At 50.9% G+C, this 21,157-nt stretch overlaps 2 protein-coding genes across 2 annotated transcripts in view; one reads left to right on the forward strand and one right to left on the reverse strand.

The window, feature by feature from the left end:
• Window positions 1-6: 6 nt before the first annotated feature.
• ARF6 (ADP-ribosylation factor 6) lies at window positions 7-989 on the forward strand (the record flags this gene model as incomplete). Its single annotated transcript, XM_010013834.1, has 1 exon — window positions 7-989. A coding segment is annotated over one exon (453 nt), but the record flags the coding sequence as incomplete, so codon positions are not given.
• A 7,065-nt stretch (window positions 990-8,054) lies between these two features.
• The window catches only part of VCPKMT (valosin containing protein lysine (K) methyltransferase), a gene marked incomplete at its 5' end in the record, with an annotated part of 20,918 nt that continues 7,815 nt past the window's right edge, over window positions 8,055-21,157 (reverse strand). Inside the window, one exon of the mRNA XM_010013835.1 lies at window positions 8,055-8,228. Within this exon, the coding sequence (XP_010012137.1) occupies window positions 8,055-8,228 (174 nt within the window). The remainder of the gene's footprint in view (window positions 8,229-21,157) is intronic.

Below are 21,157 nucleotides of genomic sequence, written 5' to 3' on the forward strand. Positions count from 1 at the left end.
GCTGGGAAAACTACCATCCTGTACAAACTGAAACTGGGCCAATCTGTCACCACCATCCCCACCGTAGGCTTCAACGTGGAGACGGTTACTTACAAAAACGTCAAGTTCAATGTGTGGGATGTCGGAGGCCAGGACAAGATCCGTCCCCTCTGGAGGCACTACTACACGGGCACGCAAGGGTTGATCTTTGTGGTGGACTGCGCCGATCGTGACCGCATCGACGAGGCCCGCCAGGAGCTCCACCGCATTATCAACGACAGGGAGATGCGGGACGCCATCATCCTCATCTTCGCCAACAAGCAGGACCTGCCTGATGCCATGAAACCCCATGAAATCCAGGAGAAACTGGGCCTGACCCGAATCAGGGATAGGAATTGGTATGTGCAGCCCTCCTGTGCTACTACAGGGGATGGACTTTATGAAGGGCTGACATGGTTAACATCCAATTATAAATCCTAATGAGAGAATAACTATTTAGTCTACAAAGAATTAAAGAAAAAAAAAAAAAAAACCCCACATGGCTTTCCAGAAGAATGATTCTCTACTGAAAAGTAAAACAAAAGCATCCATAGGATTATGATCAACTTTCTCCAGTTACCACCCTTTCCTTCTGCACACTTGACTGGATTCCTGTTTTAACTCTTCTTGCTTGGCGTTAGGATGCTCTAATCTCCAAATGTGACACGAACACAAGCACTAGATGCTATGGCAGACTTCCAGCAAACAGGGGAAAGACACATTGTAGACTTGCTAAGTAACCTTTTTTTTTTGTTTTTTCCTCTTGATAGCCCTTAAGATGGTTTGGTTATTTTGGGGATGGTTGGGGGAGGGGTACCATTTTCAGTGTATGCTTTCTGGTTCTACTTTTTTGATTATATATTTTTTTTCTTCTTTCACTTGCTGTAGATTGCTACTTTTTTGCATTCATGCAGAATATGTTGATAGGTCTACGTCATCTAGTAAACTGAAAATTATTGCTTAAAATCAAACTGCAGTCTGTCTTTTTATATTAAGGACTTTTTTTAAAAAAGTTCTGTTAACCTGTAACTAGATAGTGGCTCTCGGTCTGTCTTCATATCTCAGACTACTAATGAAACGAATCCTTGCCTCAGTGGCAGATAGTGAGAATACCATTGTAACATGTTCAAAGTGCATATCAAGCGTAATGTTTGCTAGGTAATGTAAGAACTGCTTTGAAATGTCAGCTGTGAAGTTCTGAACCATACATCATGCATGAGAAAGGATGCAAATAAGTTCCCCATACTACATAGCAATCATATAGCAAATAAGACATGAATGATGTAATAGTTCCAGGGTAGTTACTGTTCAGTTTTTGTCTTGCATTGCAAACTTAATGTTTAGCTGCAGTTTTTACTACTCATGTCAGTCTCCAATTCAATGCAAGAGAGGTTCCTTCCATAAAATGCAGCAATAACATGTAAGCATTGCAGCAAGTTTTACTCTAAATTGCAGATGTTTAGGTAAAAATCTAGTGATGACTTGCCTGTCTTGTGATCGAGACAAATGGCTTTCATCTCAAGGCAGCTGAAGACATCTAAATATTAAAAGGATTTCTCATTCTTTCTGACATGCATGTAGTGGAGAGAAGTTTTGGTTTGGGATTTTTTTTTTTGTTTCCATTTTGTAGACTTGCGAAGGGGCAAGTTCCGTGCTAAGCTTTAATTGAGCTCAGTAATTCTGACATCTGAATAATAACCATTTTGAGGGAATTGTTACTGGTTTAGTTTTCCAAGACTCGACTGAACTCATGCAAGTATTTGCAGTCTTTGCCATCTGTCTCAGTTGTTGCTGTAGTCCTGTAGGAAGGGAACTATGTTGGATGTCTGAAGCCCATTGACTAGCTACTAATGAGAGCTGGGAGGGGAGAGAGAGAGTATATGACTATGAATGTAAACTTCCATAATTAGTTCTTAAAGGGCAAGCAGCTCATTTGCCATATCACAGTTTGCAGATGTGACTGGCAAAAAAACCCCACCCAGAACAAGTATTAGTGTAAGAACTCAATCAAGTATTAATGCTGGGTGCAAAAAATGTTAAAGCAGCTGGTTCTTATTCAGCCTTAAGGATTAACTTCATATTTCCTCAAGGAGTTAAACTCGATTGGGGAATTCTAGGAATGTATGCTACAAAACCAGAAGAAAATGGCTTTTTTTTTCTTTTTTTTTTTTCTCCAAGGATCTGAGTTTTACATGAAATTGGGGGCATTACACTACAATTCTGCAGTGTTGACTCTGCATGCTAAGTACATTGTATATGGAGCTCTTACCAAAGATGTATGGGAAGATAAAAATACTGAATTCACTTCTGAAATGGAATGCTTTGGACCACTTAGAAGTTCCTTTAGAATATGGTTCCAAAACACTTACCTTGATGTGGGTTGCAAATGGAACTGAATGGGTTCTTGACACTGGAAGATAGAGCACTGATTGACTGTAAGCCTTTGTGAGTTAGAGTCTGCTAAAGATTTGGTGTGGAATAACTCTTCAGTATCAGCTCTGAAGAAGAGGAGGTGAGGGATTTTTTCCACTCAAGGCTTTTTGCCATTGGAATATCATTGCTCTATTTTCTAGCTGCCTTTTTTTTTCCTTTTTTTTTTTTTTCTTTTTTTCCTGTTGATGTAACTTAACAAATAGTGTGGTGGTATAAAGACTAAAAATACAAGAATATGGTTACTGTTTTCTTCTGGAGCATAAATAAAATAGCCAAGCACAAAGTAAATGCCTAAACTGGAAAACTTGAAGCTCTATTAATGGTTCTTGAACTTTCTTAAATCTATTCTCAGTCAACATGGAAACTTCAATAACTTCATTCTTCATCTGAGTTGATTTACTACATTTTCAAGTGCTGGGGCAGACTTCTTTGCTAGACTTTGCATTAAGTTGAATTCACAATTTTGTATTTCCTTAGTAACTTTGTTATTCTGTTTTTGTAGGTGAAAGGAAACTGATTATGCTTCTGATTTTTCTTTTTTTTAAATGTCTCTTTTTGGGGGCGTTGAGGGGGGAGAACAAGTTACTGAACTGTGTGGCAGAAACGTCAAAAATAAATGGCCGTTGCTACTGAACAAAGTATAAAGGTTTCACCTTCAACATGTCCTTTATAGGTTGTAGCTGAACCTCACCATGAGCTAGTGGCTCTCGGGCAGTGAACATAGCCTATAGGATGAAGTGGCAATCTGTAAGAAATCCTGTGATTTAAAAACTGATCTGGAGTTTAAAGTGCATCAATCAATTTGTGTTCATGTGAATTTATGGAGTAAGTTTTGAATGGCGTTAATCATGTCTGATAAGTGAATGAGTCTGTAGACTGTGATCTCCCTGACTAAAGTAAACAGGAATTTTGTGTTCTCAATATGGCTGTAGTGTTGGTAAAGAACTAATAAGCAGAAAATAAAGCAATTATACAGCGGAGCTCTCCTGGTATGTTACTTACACTTAATTATGAGAGAAACAGAAAGGGGCAATATGGTGCTGGCATAGTGTTCTGCCGGCATAAAGAGGTCTCTGTTCTGTATCTCAGTTTTGAAAGCCTGTCTGTAATTCCTTTGAGACTTAGAGTAGTGACTATTTTTATAAGTGGAAAGGATGATACTTTAATACTCCCACTTGCAGTTAACAATCTTTAACAAACTTTAGCATTGGATTTATACTGCCCGGGCATTGGCCCTGTGTAACTTGGGCAGGTGGCAGCTCTGTGAGGGCACAGAGGGACGGTTCATGAGTGGGACGGTGCTGTGTTTCATGGGAGAAATGACTCGGTCAGAAAGGGAAGATGTTAGGCCAGTGCAGAAAATGCAGCAATGGTTGATGAGTGAATAGGGGTGCTTGTGGAGTGACAGATGTGGAGTTGGGATGTCTTTGGTGCTTGAATAGGACAGAAGTGAGTGGATAAAAGGACTTTGGCAGGTGCAGTGGGGAATGCGTTGTGGGGGGCAGGACCTGAGCAGCAGGCTGGGTGCATGCAGCAGGCCACGGTTCCTGCAACAGCTGCCAGTCTGCAGGCCTGAGGAAGGGCAGTGGAGCACCAGGAAGTACTCACTGACCCCAGCGCAAAGCTGTGCTGTCAGGCAGGGGCTTTGCTGTCAGAGGGCATGGCACAGGGTTTGAGGGAACTCCCACTTGGAACTGTCTCCTTGTTGGCAAAGCTTTCGGGAATTGCCAGGAAATGTTTTTCAGCCAGGTGGGAGTACCTGGGTGCAGGGCGGGGGGGAGATGTCCACCGCAGCTATGATCCTCTGCAAAGCCTTTTCTGCAGGGTATGGAGGCTGGGCTCCGTCTACCTGAATGTCAGTTAAGGGTGTGGCTGTGTAAATGAACTTACTCTGACTTAATTAAACTACTTGGAGTTTGGAGACGAAGCTCCAGAAGAGTAAACTCATGTCTCTTTCATTGTAGTAGTTAGTCATTTTTCAGAGTGTCAGCACTTACCGGTTTAAATCGGACCTTTGTTACAGCAGCAGTTAGCGTGACTCCGGAGAGCACCCTTCCTGAATCGCACCGTGACTCATGCTGCAGCAGGGCTTTCCTCCCCCAGCCACAGGGCCCTGGTCCTCATAGACAGGGCTTGGAAAAAATGCGCCTGCCATCTCTAATTGGAAATTAACCCTGCTAATACATAGCCCTCCCAAAGGAATGGTTCTTGGTTTAAAAGAATATAATGAATTGCATCGTCAAAGCAGCTGGCCACAAGATCTGCGGTATCTGGTCGCTGCTCTGATGGACCCTGGAGTGTTGTTTCCCATGTTGCTGGGAACTGCAAACAGGAGAAGTGACTGCCGAGGGTGGAGATCTTACTCTGGAGTGTGGAAGCAGCCTTGGTGTGGGCACCATGACTCGGACTTCCTGCTAACGCATGGTTGTGCTTTTTATCTTGGATTTGTTCCTAATACCTGTCAGCCTGAAGGGCTCAGTGTGTGGATCTGGAATCACCTTGGCTTTGGTGCTTTCTGGAAAATAAAGCTTTCCCCTCGCCTTGTGGGGAAGCGTCAGCTTTCAGGGGCTGTTGGTGAGTTAGTGTCATCTCCACTTACTAACTCTCTTCCTCTTCCTGAGCACGACACTGGCACCAGAGTTGCTCGGGTTAAAGAGTTATGTCTGAGCAGACACGCTCAGGACTTAGGGCCGAGGTGGATGACTTGAGCACCACAGTCAATCTCACTTTCAAACTCTGGAGCACTACAGAGTAATTTTAGCCCTACTGTCAGTTCTGAAGGGGTGAAGCGGGTGAGTCAGAGCCCTGTGGTGCTCGACAGCAGCGAGGGGTGCGTCCCTGACAAGCGCCTGCCGGGAGCTTGTGTGAAAGGCGGCTTTTTATAGGCAGTAAACTGGGTATGTGGTGTCTTGTCCAGGAAGTCGCTTTTCTCTTGCTTAAGAACAGGTATCTCTGGCCTCCTTAAACAAAAGAAAGGGGGGAAAAAAAAGTAAGATGTGAGTCATCTGCTGAGTTCTCCAGCCTGATTCTCACAGGGGTTTAACAGGCTCTTCACCTCAAGAGAAATGTTTTTCCTTCCAGAGGATGCACCTCTCTCCTCTGTTACTGGCTGCTTTAGTTGCAGCTTCTAGGACAGCATTAGTTAGAAAAAGTACTTAAGCAGGATTTAATGGGTATCTGGTTTGTGAGAGATGGAGATTGATAGCGCTTGGAGATGGGTAACACTTGAAACACTTTGCTTTCCTTAGGAGTATTCAGTTAAGGGGGTTCAACCAGCAACTCATGGCTCAGTGTAGATACCCCTTGTCCCCCAGCTGCCTTCCAGACTTGGTGCAAACTCACTTGGTGGTTGAAAAGAGGATGAAGCCGAGGTATAGATAATGGGCTGAACTCTTTAAGTTATTTTGGTGTCTGTGCCTAGAATTAATACCTTGTGTGAAATACAATGGGGATGATGCTGCTGGGGCCAGGCACCCACTTCATCCTGAAGTTTCTTTCCAATGGAGCAGAAGGGGAGTTTTTTTGTCTTGTCATTGCAGGAGAAGAAAACTTGTGGAAAGCTGCACCAAACCCCTGCACTGTGTGCCAAGTTGTTTGACTGTTTTATGGGAGTGCACTCTTATTTCACATTTTGGGAGGGGAAAAGTGAAAGACCTCCAGACAGCTTATGCTACATTTGGCTTTCCTACACCAGCCTGTAGCCTCTGTGGTTCCAGGAGAGTAGGGCAGGCGGGTGGGCTGCTGGCAGACCTCGGCAGCGAGGGAAGTGTTTTCCCAGCCTTAACTAGGACTGCTTGAGAAGACTTTACTGCTCTTTGTGTGCCTGAGCTGCAGCGGTGCCTGTCCCTGAGCCTGTGAGGGTCCATCAGAAGGTACATCATGGGGAGAGGCACAGGCAGCCGGCCTCCAGCACCTGCCTGGATCATCACTCCTGGGGACAGAGGAGTGGAGGGATGTGTCAGACCCAGCACCAGCCTCGGAATACCCCTGGCATACATTTGAATCTGGTATTCGAAGAACAAACATGTTACATGAAGGGCGGGAGTTACACGGGTTTGCAGTGCTGGGATAAGGCTGCAAGGTGGAACCAACAGTGGTGCCAGTGCCTGGTGCTGATTGCTCATAGCTTCGAATTCGGAAGTCACATTTGCTTGGCGTACTTTCTTGGAAGGAGACTTTGTACTTTGAGCGCACGGAACATGGGATTGTGTAGTCCTTGTGCTCTTAATAGTTGCTGCTTTTGCCTCGAGAAGCTTTCTACATATATTTTTTTCTATATACATTCCTTTTGAAAACAGGAGGCTGTTGTGGAGCAGGCACTAACCCCGTGGCTTTTAACTTTCAGCTGCCACCCATCAGCAAACTGAGGGGTGCTCATACAGTTATCCCATTAGCTTAACATCTGCCAGAATGCCCTTTCCCCACAGGGGCTAGATTAGTCTGGAACTGACCCAGCTCTCCAGGAAGCTTTTCCTATCACATACTTGTGGCTTTCAATCTGCTGCCCTAACTGTAACCAAACCCAGCGCCTGCCCTTCGCTGTAGAGCAGGAACTTTTTGCAAGCAAAGAACTAATTTGGCTCTACCTTTCCCTCCAAAATCAGTTTGTCTGTTTAAGTGTTAAATTGCATCGTATTTAAATGTTCACATTGCATCCTATATATCACATAGATACTCATATTTTTGATGGCAAGGGTTGTTTCGGCTGCAATGACCAGCACTGGACTGGTTTTCACATCAGTGCCAAGAACAAAAGCACTTCAAGGGGAAGGTGAGGAGCAGCAGCAGGACAGATGCTGCTGGTGTGCTTGATTTCTTCTTGCTGCCTGATACAAAGGTTTGGGACAAGCTTCCCCAGCACCTGCTTGCTGGAAGCTGAGCCAAGCTCAGCAAGGGCCAATGTGAAAGTAGCTGGCATCCGGCTCTGCATTGTAGAAGGCATTGAATTGCTGCCAACGAGCTGTCCCTGAATCTCGCTCCGGCTCATCTTACAACCTTGGACTAGTTAATGAATTCAAAGTCCTCCAGCCCTTGCCTCCACACACCCTGAGTATGTGGTGTGTGTGAGCCAGGGTCACCATCAGCTGGGCTGGGATGCTGCGGTCTGGGTGCTGGTGATGCTCCTGGGCTGCTCCTGCCAGCTTCCTGCTGCTGCAAAGGCACCTTTCTGCCTCGCGCCTGCTTCTGGCCACCTTTGCTGCAGTTTTCTGGCCCTCTTAAGGGCGGGATGGGAATATTTCAGACCAGGGCAGTGATACGTTCTCCCTTAAGTAATGTTGTCTGCAGCCTTGCAGCTGAAATTCCAGGATCTCAGCTCCTGCCTTACCAGTTTGTCCGATACCTAATGAAGACATAATCTTCTGCATCTTCTCCTTGATACAAAGTTACACTCCTAAACACTGTACCAAAGCTTCCCAGCTTTTGTTTCCATCATGGACCTTATTAATGATTTATGAAGGGGGCTGCATCTTCCCATGAGGGTCAGCTGAAGCTTTTCTACCTTTTTTGAAGTTGCCCATGGGTTTCCCTTAGCCAGGGCCTCCAGGTCATAGCCTGAAGTCCCTTGCTCAGCACTATGCTTGCTGTTGCTTATGGTTGTCTCCCTACCATGCCAGTGTCACACCAGCCCCACTGTGCTGTGACTGTGCGCTGGGGGAGAAGGGGCTCCACAGCTTCTCCTTCCCTTCTTCCAGGCTCTCTAGCAGCTCCTGCTCCTGGTCCTCCCGGAAGCGCTCCAAGTAGTGAAACTGGTTAATCACATTGACGCTGGAGGAATGCTGGCATCTGAGCGGGATCTGTGGATTAACCCGTTCCACCTGGTGTTTGCCAACTTCTCGGCAGCCTGATGCATTATTCAGCGGCTGAGCTGCTTTTGGTCCTTTGGAAAAACTGGAGCTTCCCAGCACTTGAGGGTTTTATGAATTGATGTCTCTGCTCCGAAGCTCGCAGCTTCCTCCTGTCTTGGATTGCTAATGAACACCGAGACCCAGAACGTTTTGCTGCCGGTTCCTGTACTCTGGCGAGGAGGCTTTGGCAAGCAGGCTTACTCCTGAGCAGTAACCCACTCCCAGTGACTGCCTTGAAAAAGAAGGTGCTACTTAAGGCATTGGATCTGAGGATGTGTTTAACGTCTGCCAACTCCACAGCATCCCCAGGTTGTCAAAAATACGTGCCGCAGCACCGAAGAAGGCTCCAGGACAGCCACACTGCAGTGTGTGGGTATGAACCAGCCTGCTTCCAAACCTGCAGTTCAAGCCAGGGCGCTTGCAGATGAGAGATAGGGAGGGTGAAGTGACTAATGAAGAATAAATATCCTGTTGGACCCTTCTCATAGGCAGTGATGTCTCAACACACCAATGGCAGATACAGGGAAGTAGGAGGGAGGCACAGTGGGTTCCATCAGCCCTGGTTTTCTTTTGTCTACAGGTGTAGGAGAAAATGGTAAAAAGCAGAAGCTGTAGTGGCTGGGATGCTCCTGGGGGAGACGGGGGATGGGGGTCAGAATGAGGGCTGCATGGAGGGTGGTGGGGATGGGACAGCACCAGGCAGAGAGGCAGAGCAGTCCCTGAAGGGAGGCTCTCTTCCTCAAATATGATTATTTCCACTGGTTTCAATGGCAAAACCTGGATTGCTGCATCCTTTCCCATGCTCAATGACACCCTTTGAGTTTATGCCAGTGGAAGGCACTTGCAGGGCCATCAGGCTGGGGACAATTTCCATCTTCTCTGATATTTCAAGGTACTGCAGAGTAGTTGTTGTCAGAGCTTGTTCTTCATTTTGGAAACATCATTGAAATTATGCAAATGCTGGTGCAGCACCGGCGAGTGACTGATGCACTTAACGCCCCAGCGCAGCACCACTCCGAGGGGAAGCTGGTTTAGCACAAAAGCCCTGCACTGCTCAGGGAGGGGATCAGCCCCACTCCTGTCACAGCTCCTGGTCCCACCAACGCCTGTCCCAAGTGTTTGATCCTGCTCTCACAATGCTCAGAGCACAGTGCAGAGCTCGCTACATCCATGCTGAGCACCCAATGCTTGGAGCACTGACACTGTTGCTCAGCCACCCCGGCATCGCTAAAGGCTGTGGTGTTCGGGGTCTGGGGCTGCGTTGGGCATGTGGGGTGGTCGAGCTTGTGCAATGCTGACTTGGGGAAAGCAGAAGCTGGAGTACAAGGCCTGAGGGGCCAGAGCAGAACTCTCCCTGCGGGGCTGCTCTTTGGGATGCAACCCTACAGAAACCCCACCTGCCCCGACACACGGTGGGGCACAAGTCCGAGGACGGTGCCCGGATCCAGTTCCTATTCAGACCTGTGATACAGTTCAGACGTTGCCCTGCTGACCTGGCCCTGGGAAGGAGCAAGCCCCGGCTGGGTGAGGTGCTCACGGCCACCCTTTGGCTGGGCGGCACCGATGCTGTGCCAGTGCTTGACACTTCAGTCATGACAGCCAGAGGCGGGAAAGGTGACTAATAAAGAACAGGCTTGTGGGAGGAGCTGTCTTGGTGGCATCTTGATAGTGGTTTTGGAGCAGGATCCTGGGAGGAGCCCTCGTGGTACACAAAGTCCTTCTGCAGAGAGATTTGCAAGAGGGAGGAGAGTTTTGCCAAAGTAAAAGCACTTCCCCCCCCTCCATCTAGGCCTTTCCAACCGCGCATCCCTCAGCGGTTCCTCTTTTAGCACCACGTCTCCTAAAAAAAAAAGTGTTGACTGCAGCTTTTCTGGAGGCTGCAGCGCTCTCACGTTGGATAACGCACAGCTTTTCCCCGGCCTCCTTCCCGTGGCAGTTCTTGGGCTCAACGCAATCTTTTCCGGTCTGATCGCATGGCCAAGGAATGTATGTGCATATACAGTGTGTGTCTGGAGTAAGTTAAGTGCCAACAGCAAGGCTTTCGTGAGCAGCATGAAGGAAAAAATGATGCTCAGGTTGCTGCTTCCCCTTTGGATGTGGGACATCGATCCGGCAGGTGACGGTCTGCTCCGTCCCAGCCTCAGTGTCCTCCTCCTCCTCGGACATCCCAACCTCCTCTCGCCTGCATCACGGCTGCACAGCAGAGATTTCTGCCTCTCCACGGTCAATAAAATCTTTGCCAAGTGGAACAAAAATGCTAACTCCGGTTGGCTTGGAAGGTAATGCTGGCTAATAAATAAACGGGGCTGAGAAAAACCCCCGGGGTGATCCAGTGTTGCAAACAAGCATGTCATTCAGCGCTCCCTGCGAGACACTGCGGGAGGGTGCAGAGGGTGACGATAGTAATTAAGAAAGCAATTAATACTAGATGGGAAGCTGCCTCCCAAAGACACAAGGAAATCCAGACTACAGCTGTGCTGGCATTGCTTGTCCTGGCAAAGACCCTGCCCGTGCTAGAAGGGGGTTGCACGTGGCACATTCGTTTGTGGGCTCCTGGTCCAAGTGCCGGGTTGGGGGGTTGTCATCCCCCAGCAGGTCCAAGACCTCTCCATCAGCTTTGGTGTGATCTGTGCTGTCCTCTTCATCCTACCAAAATGTGTCTGGAAAGTGCCAGCTGGGGTGGAGGAGCAGGGGGACCAGCAGCTCTTTCCCACTGATCCAGAGCAGTGGCACAAGCTCCCCGAGCATCTTTCCACGCCAGCTGCTTTGTCAGCTTGTAGCGCTTGGAAAAAAGAACGGGATGATGTTGCTGTAGCAGAGCCAACATCTAACACACTCAACTTGGCTGCGTCCCGTGTGTGGGGCCGTGGTCAAGCACAGCGCTGGATCCAGACTACCTTTAAATGGAGATCTAAATGAGATCTAAATCTAATTCCGTACACTGGGGGTGAGCTCACCCACCCCCTGCTCCGCGCTGCTGATGGCAAAACATCACACTGCCGGAGACAGCCGCTGTGGCCCGGTGCAGCAGCACCAGCACTGCTTGTGCCAAAAGGCATGTCAGAGGGTCTCCATGTGTGTGTGGACCCAACCCAGTCCCTGTGGTGACAAATGAAGAGGAGAGTGGCTGGGAAAACCAGCGGCAGAGCAGAGGTGCAGTGGGGGGGACCCCCTTCTGTACCTGCCCCTGCCATGGGTGTCTGTCTGTTCTTTATGTTCACATCTCCCACTGTAATGTCCTGCTGGCAACAACACGCAAACATGGAAACCGCCAAAATGCTGCTTTCTGCCTTTGCATGCTTTGAGAACAAAAAAACCCCAAACCCAAATGGCTGCTGCTAGCTTAAATTGCAAAGGTTTATATATATTGGTGTTTGAAGGATGCCCAGCTAAAAGCATCCCCTTCTTGGGATGCTTAACCACTGCTGGTGTCTGCAGAGAACCTGGCACTTGCTCAAACTACAGAGGAGATGGGGATGTCTGTGAGCCAGGACTGCAGAGCCCAACCTGGTCCTGCACAGACTTCCCAAACACGAGGCCAGTGATGCCTGTATGGACCCAGTGTTTTAATCTGTGGCAAAACTTCTGCACTCCAGCCACAGCACCTCATTTTTTGCTTAAGCTAAAGCCTCTTTATGCTGCTAGATGGCTTCTGGGGAGGGCACGGTAAGGAAAAAGGGCTCTGAGATGGCTTCTGGTGCTGTTGGGTGATTTTTCTGGGGGCAGACATGGCAGCCTCACGGGGTTTGTGGTAGACCCAGGCGCTGGATCTGCGCGCTTCTGCCCTTTCTTTACACGAGTGTGAATCCTTGGAAGCAACCCCCGACCTCAGCAGCCCTGTCTTCCCAGCAGCAGCCTTTGTCTTTCCAAAATATCCCCCCAAGAAAAGCTCTCACAGCTCAGGCTGCCCCAACAGCATTTGCAGGGCGTTGCCTGAAGGCTTTTCCACTGAATTATATATAACAAACACTTGGGTTTGGGCTGATGGTTTGTTTTTTTTTTCTTGGAAGGAAATCTGTTGCCAAGCGATATAGCTGTGGCCCTGCTTTCTCCTCCCAAACCAAGACCTGAAAGCACGTGTGCGTCTGCAAATATCTAAGACACCCAACGTGGGGTCGCCAGAGGCTGGATCGCAGGTATCTGGTGGAAAAGTCATTGGAGGGGTTGGGAGAAGGTTTTCCTTTTGTTTTCCAGAGTCTGAAAAGTTGGAAGTGGACAGTTATTTGATCCTGGAGACTACAAGAAATATGGGGGATCCTGAGAAACCCTCAGGGGTCCTACAGGGAGGGCAGCTGCCAGCTCTCCCCATGGTTTTACATGTATCGTGTACAATCTCCTGCACAGCCTGTGGTGTAAAAACATCTGGTTTTCCCGCAAAAGAAGGATGCTGTGATGCATGGACCAGCCCTGGCCCAGACCCCTTGTGTGTATGGGGTGTGTGTCAAATCTCAGCTGCAAACCAAAGAGCAAACATCAGAGCCTGCAATCGCGCCGCTCCTCAGTCAATGGTGCCCACGCGACACCAGTGGGTGGAGATTAACAAAAGGGTCAATATTGACCCACGTCCCACATTCAGGAGGCTGACAGTGCCCATCTGCCTCCTTGGGAAAGCTCTGGTGGGAATGGTGGCACTGACCCCATGACTGTGGCCCCAGTGCCAAGGAGCATCACCCGCACTGCAGTCCTGGGTGGGCCACCACGGACAGCCAGGCTGACACCCCAAAACACAACGCAGAGGGTTTCACACACAGCAAACCGGAGGGATACCAAGTTTTCCTGATTTTAATCCCAGCTGTCCGGCTTCAGCGGGAAATCACAGCGGCATGCTTTCCTCATTAACCTCCATCATATTTTCCAGACAGCCTCAGTCTGCAACGCTGTGAATTAGAGTTATTCTGCTTTCTCAGCTGAGGTTGCTGAAGGAGCATTGATTTAACGGGGTGTCAGCAAGCCCCCATTTCCCACCCTGAGTCTGCAGAGGCGTGGGGATGCCCCATCCTGCACTGCCACCCATGTCCCTCCCCACATCTTCCCTTTTATCTCTCGACTGTATCTTACATGTAACGTGTAGTGAAAACAAAACCAAGAAGGTCAGCCATGCCTGCGGTGCCTGTGGGATGTGGGTCTGCAAACTCCCCATACCCAGGGACACGGGGAAGGCTTTGGTCAGGGGCAGAAAGATGTTGAACCCAGGAGCAAACCCCAGCTTTGACACAAGGATCGGCTGATGGCGCCGAGGGTTTCACCAGCCTGGGTGTGTGCATGAAGGCAGGCTGTGATTTGCATTGCCAGATCACAAGCTGCTTTTAAAGGATGTGACCTAATTAAGTTTCAGCTCTTTTCAATATGATTTTCATACTTACATGGCTTTTTTTGACCTGTGTAACCAGCCGCCCCAGCAGGGATGTTTTGGGCTTGGAAGCGGAAGAGGAGAAAACATCAAAATTCCCCTCTGGGAGCAGCTGTGGAGGCGAACCCTGAGGTCTTTCCAAAGCCCCTCTATGCTCCCAAATGTCACTTTCTGTTGTGAAGCCAATGGGCTCACAGGGCTCTCCCCATCCCTGCAAAACAGGAGGGTGCTCTGCTAAGGCTCATCCAGAGATGGGCTCAGTGCACGAGGACTCTCAGGGCTGGCAGCAAGCACTTTTCTTCCCAAAACCAGCTGGTTTGTGCAGGAGAAATTTTCTTCAGAAAAGCTTCCTTCCCAGGGCTCAGTGTTGGGTCTTATACAAGATGCCTCCAACGAAGATGGGGCTTATCAGACCCCATTACCCCATCAGGGCTCTGAAAGTCCAAGGTGAAGCCAACCATCTCTTGCAACCAGATCTTCCCGGGAGGCTTTTAAAACCCAGCAAATATTGTTTTGAGTCTTGATTCTCCCCGTAGGAATGCTCAGGGAGGGCCCGCTCACTGGTGAATGTCCCTGAGGAGGGCATCCCCAGTGGTTTTTTGGCTGGATGGGTGGAATACCCTGCGTTTCCCCGTTGCTATGGCAAGGGTGAGAGCTGGCATTTTTGTGCAGGTGTTGGTGAATTGAGCCCGTTCTGCGCAGATGATTTGCCCTCCAATTAATTAAGGACATTCTTCACTTCCCCTTGCAATTAGTATAAAGAAAAGCAATTAACTCCTGCATGCTGGATGCTGAGCGCCACTTTCCTCCGTGTAAAACTCTGCTGCTCTCCCATGTTTCGATACAATCAAAACCCTATTGCCAAAAGACATTTGTCGGGCTGAAAACAGACTGGTGCACGCCGGCATGCGACACCACAGCCATGTGCTGCAGCCCGGTCCCTATGGGAGTGCCCGGGTTTGCCCCCGGTGAATCATGTTCTTGAACACGGCTGACGTTGGGTTCGGCCGCAAACTGCGGATCTAGGTGTAAAAGGAGATTTCTTGAGGCTTCCCGGCCACCCTCGGGCATGCCGGCACCTGCATCTCCCCTCTGCCCGCTACTCCCGTGCTGTGCCAGCCACAGGCAGTGCTGTGCTGCGGTGTTCGCTCTGCCGAGCACCCGGAGCAACCCAGCAGTGGGCACACGGGGCATCTCCGCCTCCCCTGAGCCCCTCTGCCGCTCGTCCCCTGTTTTTATGGATGAAGCCGGCGGGGAGCCGCAGGGTTTCACCCGTCCCGCCGCTGCTCTCATGGTGTGCATGCCCCGGCAGCTACGCCCGCAAACCCCGCCATGAGGTGCGGCAGGAATTACCTGTTCCCGGACTGCTCAGACTTGCCCTGCACGGCTCGGGCTGTCCCGAGCAGCTCCCTGGATCCCCCCCAGACAAATTTGGCTCTCACATGGCGTTCTGGCTGCTGCTTCTCCTTCCAGCAGCAGCTTTGCCACCCCGGGGCAGTGGGACGGTGGCAGCAGGAACAAGCTGTGCTGTCTCTCCAGTTGCCCAAAATAAATACAGGAGGATGTTTCTGGTGGGAGAGGACGGCAGTGCCCCATGGATGTAAGGAGTGACCTGGCTCATGCAGGACCAGTGAGTCCCTGGGGTTTGCTCCTAGGATTCCTGTCACTGCCACAACATGTTGAATTTGCCTGACTGATCCTTCCTTTCAGGGGACACACCGGGTGGCCCCAGTCAGACTCTGAGCACAGAGGTGACTTGGTGACTTCCAGCCGCCACATTACTCACTCTCAGCTCCACCGGCTTCTCCTGAATCACAGTTTTCTGTAGGAGCAGCCATGCTCCAGCTGGTTTATCCACTCCTGGCTGACCCGAAGGAACGCTGGTATCCTCCCCAAGCCTGGCGTTGCCCAAAATCCCAGCTGCTGGCGTCACCATGCTCCCGCTGAGGGATGCACCCTGGGTGTTGGGACAGGTAGCTGCCTATTGTCTCCCTGCTCCATGGCAAACCCCAGAACAGCCCCAGGGGCCTTGGGTTCCCCATGCCGTAGCTCAGGGCATTTGCTTTCCTCAGGCAAGTTTATCTCATCTGATGCCCATCACATAGCAAATCCCCCGCTTCGCTCAAGAGGAAACGAAACAGCCACTGGTAACAATGGGTGACCACCGCAGATCCTCTGGCACAGCCTGGGGGGGCTTATCTACACTACACATCAAAAACTGCAGCAGCTGTTTGACTGGGAGGGGTTGGCTATTTTAACACTAACTAGGTGTTTGTGTGCAGCGCATTGGGCAAAGCCTGAGTCCAGGGTGCTGCGTGCTCACCCAGGTCGGGTTGTCCTGACAGGTTCCCTGCAAGCTGTGATGCCCTTCTCCCTGTGTGGGGTTGAGCATCCACAGTCCCCTTATGGGGCACTTCTGGTGCTCCCTCCCCACCCTGGGAACTTCCGAGCTGCTCTTAGCAAAAAATGGAAACAAAAAGCATAGCCCGTTTCCAAGAGCTGCTCACCCCTCTGCCTTGCACCAGGGTCCCCGTTTGCTTTAGAGACCCTGGGTCCCAGGAGGAGCAGGATCTGACCCTGAGGGTGTGGTCAACACCATCAGCTAAACAGGCTCAAAAAGATATGTCAGATATGTCTGGCTGCTATTAAATACCTCAGGACATGAGCAGGAAAGGGCGACTCCATTGCCCACTATCAGCTACCGGGTGGGTTTCAGGAACTGCTGATCTCTTTGGAGAGTGCATAGTGGGGGCATGGCCCCTTCCCATCACTTGTGGGCAGACAGAGCAGCCTCCTTCATACAAAGGTTCCTGGAGCATCCTTCATCCCTGGCACTGAGCCCTCAGCCCAAGCAGAGCCAGGAGGTTTATCCACAGGGATAAACCCCACGGCCCCTGGCGCCCGTCCCTGAGGGCCACCCATGATACTGTGACAAGCGATTACACCAATCATCCTGAATACACCCTCAAACCCCATCCTCAGCCCCCACGAATAATCCCCCAGGACAAAAGAGCCCGAGGGCAGCTCCCACCCCCACCCTCCCTGGTAATTCCCCCCGTGCGCCCTAATACCCGGCCCTTCTGTTGCAGCAGCCAAATCCAATTAACTGTGCAGTGATCACACTCTGCCCTCCTGGCCTGGTGGGTGTTCAAACAGAGCTGGCAACGCGTGGGGACCCTCTGCAGGGTCCTCTAGGGACAGGCACTGTGGGGTGGCAACCCTGGGGCTGGAGAGGAGCCAACCCTGCTCTTTACTGGGGTTTATTCCTCCCCAGAATTACCTTCTGATAGCTGGGAGGTGTGTCTGGGCAAGGTGCAGCCCTGGCATGAGGGGCCATTACTCTGCTCAGGGGGCGTCTCTTTTCTCCCATTTTCCCAGATGGCTTGGCCACAGCACCAGCTTCCAAGACACCACTTCAAACAGCAGCAGTACAGCAGCCATCATACCCACGTGAGTCCAACTCAGTCTCTGAGACCCGAGAGCCATTTGCACAGGGTTTGCTACGAGCCCCTGAGCTCTGTTTCACATGTCTGCTTGCAGAGGAAGATGCTCTGGTGCTCCTCTGACCTGGCATGGGGGATGGCTGGGGGCAGGAATGATGCTCTCTGACCCAGCTGATGGCTTTTTCCACAATCTGATTTGCAAAAAATGATGGAGATACCACAAATGCAAGATGGCCCCAATGAACCCCACCAGGAACTGTGTGCAGCCAAATAAACAGCCAAAATGTTTGTATTTGCAGCCTTTGCCAGGGCAAAGACATGGATGAGCTGAAGCTGCAAGATAGGGATGTGAAATTATGTATTTCAGCTCGTGGGACAGAAAGGAGGAGCAGTCCAAGGGGAACTGTAGGGCACACAGGCAGCACAGCACTGGGAAGGGGGTTGGTGGGGACCACCACGGATGTGCCACCGATGAGACATATACTGGGGGAAAATGTGCATAAATGGTGGTTGGCCCCAGGCAGCCGCCGAAGTGCCAGGCAGTACCTTAAATCAAGTGAAGAAGTGTATGGACGTGGAGGCTGAGTTCAAGGGGACGAGGTTTGACCCGGCCAGGGGACAGCTGAGGGTGGCACATCGGCCATCAGCAGCTGCTCCAAGACTTGAGCTAATGTTTAGCTTTGGACTTTGCCAAGTTATCCAAGGGGCAAAGGAGGACGAGGGCAGGAGAGCCATGTGGGGTGGAGGTGCTCTGCCTGCATGGCCATGGGTCCTGCATGAGCTCTGGGTCAGAGCAGTGTGTTTCTGGGTGTAATTTCTACCAGTTTTGTCCCACTTGAGCAGGAGGATATTTGCTGATGAGGCCTTGCTGAGCTCTCCTGTTTAGCTCAGCTCTTCATATAATACTCATCCCTTCCCAATTTATGTTGTTCCTGGCATGCCAGGCTCCAGAGGGGCATTTGCAAGGGCTGCAGCAAGGGGAGATTGTTGTGGAAAGGGCAAGGAGCCTGGTGGCATCATTGACAAGCCTGCAAAAGTGTCCCCAGTGCTGCCACAGGGCTGAGCATGTCCCACTGGCCTGGATAACCCGCCCTGGGAGGAGACTCATCTCTATTTAAACCCTATTCTCCTGGGATTTTATTAAGGACATGTCTATTAAATAGCTCTGTGTCACTTCAGCATGGCTTGTTCCCATCACCACCTGCCCTCCCCAGGCAGCTCTTGTCTGACCACAACTGCATGTTCTCTCTCCACCCCCATCATACCTTTACTTGCAGCATCCCAGACGTTTACATTTTGAGTTTTGCTTTGCTGGGCAATTTTGCACAGCAACATTTTCCAATCCCAGATTATTCTAATGACACCGTTGAAGAGCTAAAAATAGGAGAAAGGCATTTTCTGCCTCTCCCCCACCAGCCGCTGCTGGGAGCGGGGGGACGGTGCCGGCAGCGGGAGCCTCCGAGGTGTTTGCGGGGAGTGTTTGGAGGGTATCACACCTCCCCTTTCCTTTCCCAGCCATGGATCTTTAAATATCTGGCCCAAATCCACACAGGCCTGTAGCTGCTTAACTCTTTCTTTGCATTCAGATCAAAAGGAAATTGCACACTTAAATGGGGCTGGCCAAGGAAATGGGGCTTCCCACTGTCCTGGGAAGCTCCTGAGGCAGGAAGCACTGAACCTTCAGGAGTGAAGCCATGGTGTGGGCAATGAGGATGGGACTTGTGGGGACCTCCCAGCTCCCATGGGGCTCATGGCACCTGCCTGCCCAATCTCACTTGGCTTCAAGGCCCTTATGCGCATTGGAAAAGGCTGTGAGCGAAGGCAGGAAGCAACCCCTAAACCCATGCTGCTCCCCCTAAAATGATGCATACCCCAAAAAGTGATGCACTGCCCCAAGACCGTCCATGCTGGATTCAGCACCCCTGAACATGCTTGGCACAGTGAAGCAGTAGCTGGAGAACATGTTCTCTGCATTGGATGTCACCACAAGGAGGGTTTTGGGAGCCCAGGAAAGGGGATGGAGGTGGCAGCAGCCCCAGGGCATGGGTGCGCAGGGATATGCTGCTTCCCCAAATGTGGCTTTTCAGAGCTGCTTCCTCCTTGCTGTGTGCCTGGCTGCCTGATTTACCCCTGCCTGATAGAGTCTTGCTCATGAGCTCGTACCCTGCCCTGGGTCTGAGTGGTGGATGATCCAGCATCAGCAGGGGGTAGAGCCGGAAGCCCTCCAGGATGCCTCACCAGGCATGGCAGTGGTGATTTCCCATTTGGGCAATGCTCACCACAGCTTGTGTTCAGTTCTTTCTCCGTTTCGCTTTTATTTAAGGCATCTTCCTGGATCCACACTCAGCAAGGGTCGCTGGAGCTTGGGAATCCACGGGGACGCATGGACAATGTGCTTCCACATGGCCATGCCAGCCCTCAGAGGCCACCACGCATCGGCTGGGGTGGGCCCGCGCTGCCAGCCTGTGCAGGGGGAGCAAAACATGCGGCTGCTGCCAAACCACGTGCAGAAAACTGACAGCTTCATCCACGGCTTCAGGCCGGGTTCACAGAGCCCGCATGGGGAATGGGTCTGTGCATCACCCTGGGTACAAAAACTGGTCCCAGCATGCGGGCAAGGGTGTATATGGCAAGCCAGCGAGCAGCCAGCCTGCCTGGGGCCATATCCACCCCCATCAGGGACACAACTGCACTTTTACCCCTTGGGGCAGCACAGGTCCCAACCAGAGGTGAATAACCCCTCTGCACCAAGGCCCTTGGGCTAGGATTCTCCTCAAGCTGAACTGGAGGAGGGCTGGGCTTTGGAGACCAGTCAGAGCAGGAGGAGAAGTGGCTGATTCCTGCCACCATGGAGGGGAAGAGAAACACCAGTGAACCAGCGCCTGCCGCTGCCACACACTGGGGATTGCACTGGAGCACAGCAGCTCGGCCCTGGCCTCGAGATGATGAGTCAGAGCTTTTGGGCACAATAGGAAGCGCGGGCTCAGCAGGGACAGGGACAAGCGGGATGGGGCCTCAAGGCCACCAAGCACTGCATCATTGTGAGCCGAACCTCCTCCAGGGCAGGGCAACAGCAGCAGCAGGAAGAAACGTGGCTTTTGCCTGCCTGGTCATAGTGAGAGGGAGGAATCCTACAATAGGTTGTGTTGGAAGGGATCTTCAAGATTGTCCAGTTCCAACCCCCCTGCCATGGGCAAAGGGACACCTTCCACTAGACCAGGTTGCTCCAAGCCCCATCCAACCTGGCCTTGAACACTGCCAGGGATGGGGCAGCCACAGGTTTTCGGGGCAGCGCCTCAGCGCCCTCACAGTAAAGAACTTCTAATACACAATCTAAACCTACCTTCTTTCAGCTTGAAGCCATTCGCCCTTGTCCTGTCACTACATGTCCTTGTAAAAGGTCCCTCTCCAGCTTTCTGATCAGTCCTTTTAGGCACTGGAAGCTGCTCTAGGATCTCCTTGGAGCCTGCTCTTCTCCAGGCTGAACAAGCCCAGCTTACTCAGCCTGTCAGGAAATGAGCGAACTCATGGCAGCTCGCATGGAGAGGGCTGTGCCACGCATCCTCCCTGTCCTGCCAGCAGCTGGACTGGCCACCAACGTGGGGCTGCCTGCGCTTCCCAGCCGGCACTGGCAGGGTACCAGGGACCACATCCCAGATCAGCAAGAGGTGTCTCCAGCCCAGCTGCTTCCCGAGGCATTCCCACCTCCCTCCTGCCCACTGCTGTCTTCTCCCTTACACAGCCTTTTCCTTTTTGTAAAATAAAATAAATTTAAAAACCAAAGCAAACAGAAGTACAAGAGGAATAAAGAAATAAACAAGCCAAAGTAGGGGCCCTGAATTGCCACCCATTCCGCATCACCCCAGCAAGCCCTCAGCTGCCCCCACATCCCACATGGGAGCTGCTGGGGGCAGAAATTATTGGCACATACTAATTATAGGCGTGAAGATGGAGGTGCTGCTTGTGAGCCACACAGCCTCAGCACATGGGTCTCACAGCTCCCAGTGACAGGAGAAACCTCCCATGGCAAACCTCAGCCATCCATTCTGAAGGGCAGTGAAAAGCAT

Source organism: Nestor notabilis, unplaced genomic scaffold (assembly GCF_000696875.1).
Source record: "Nestor notabilis isolate BGI_N333 unplaced genomic scaffold, ASM69687v1 scaffold13274, whole genome shotgun sequence".
Lineage (NCBI taxonomy): Eukaryota > Metazoa > Chordata > Aves > Psittaciformes > Psittacidae > Nestor > Nestor notabilis.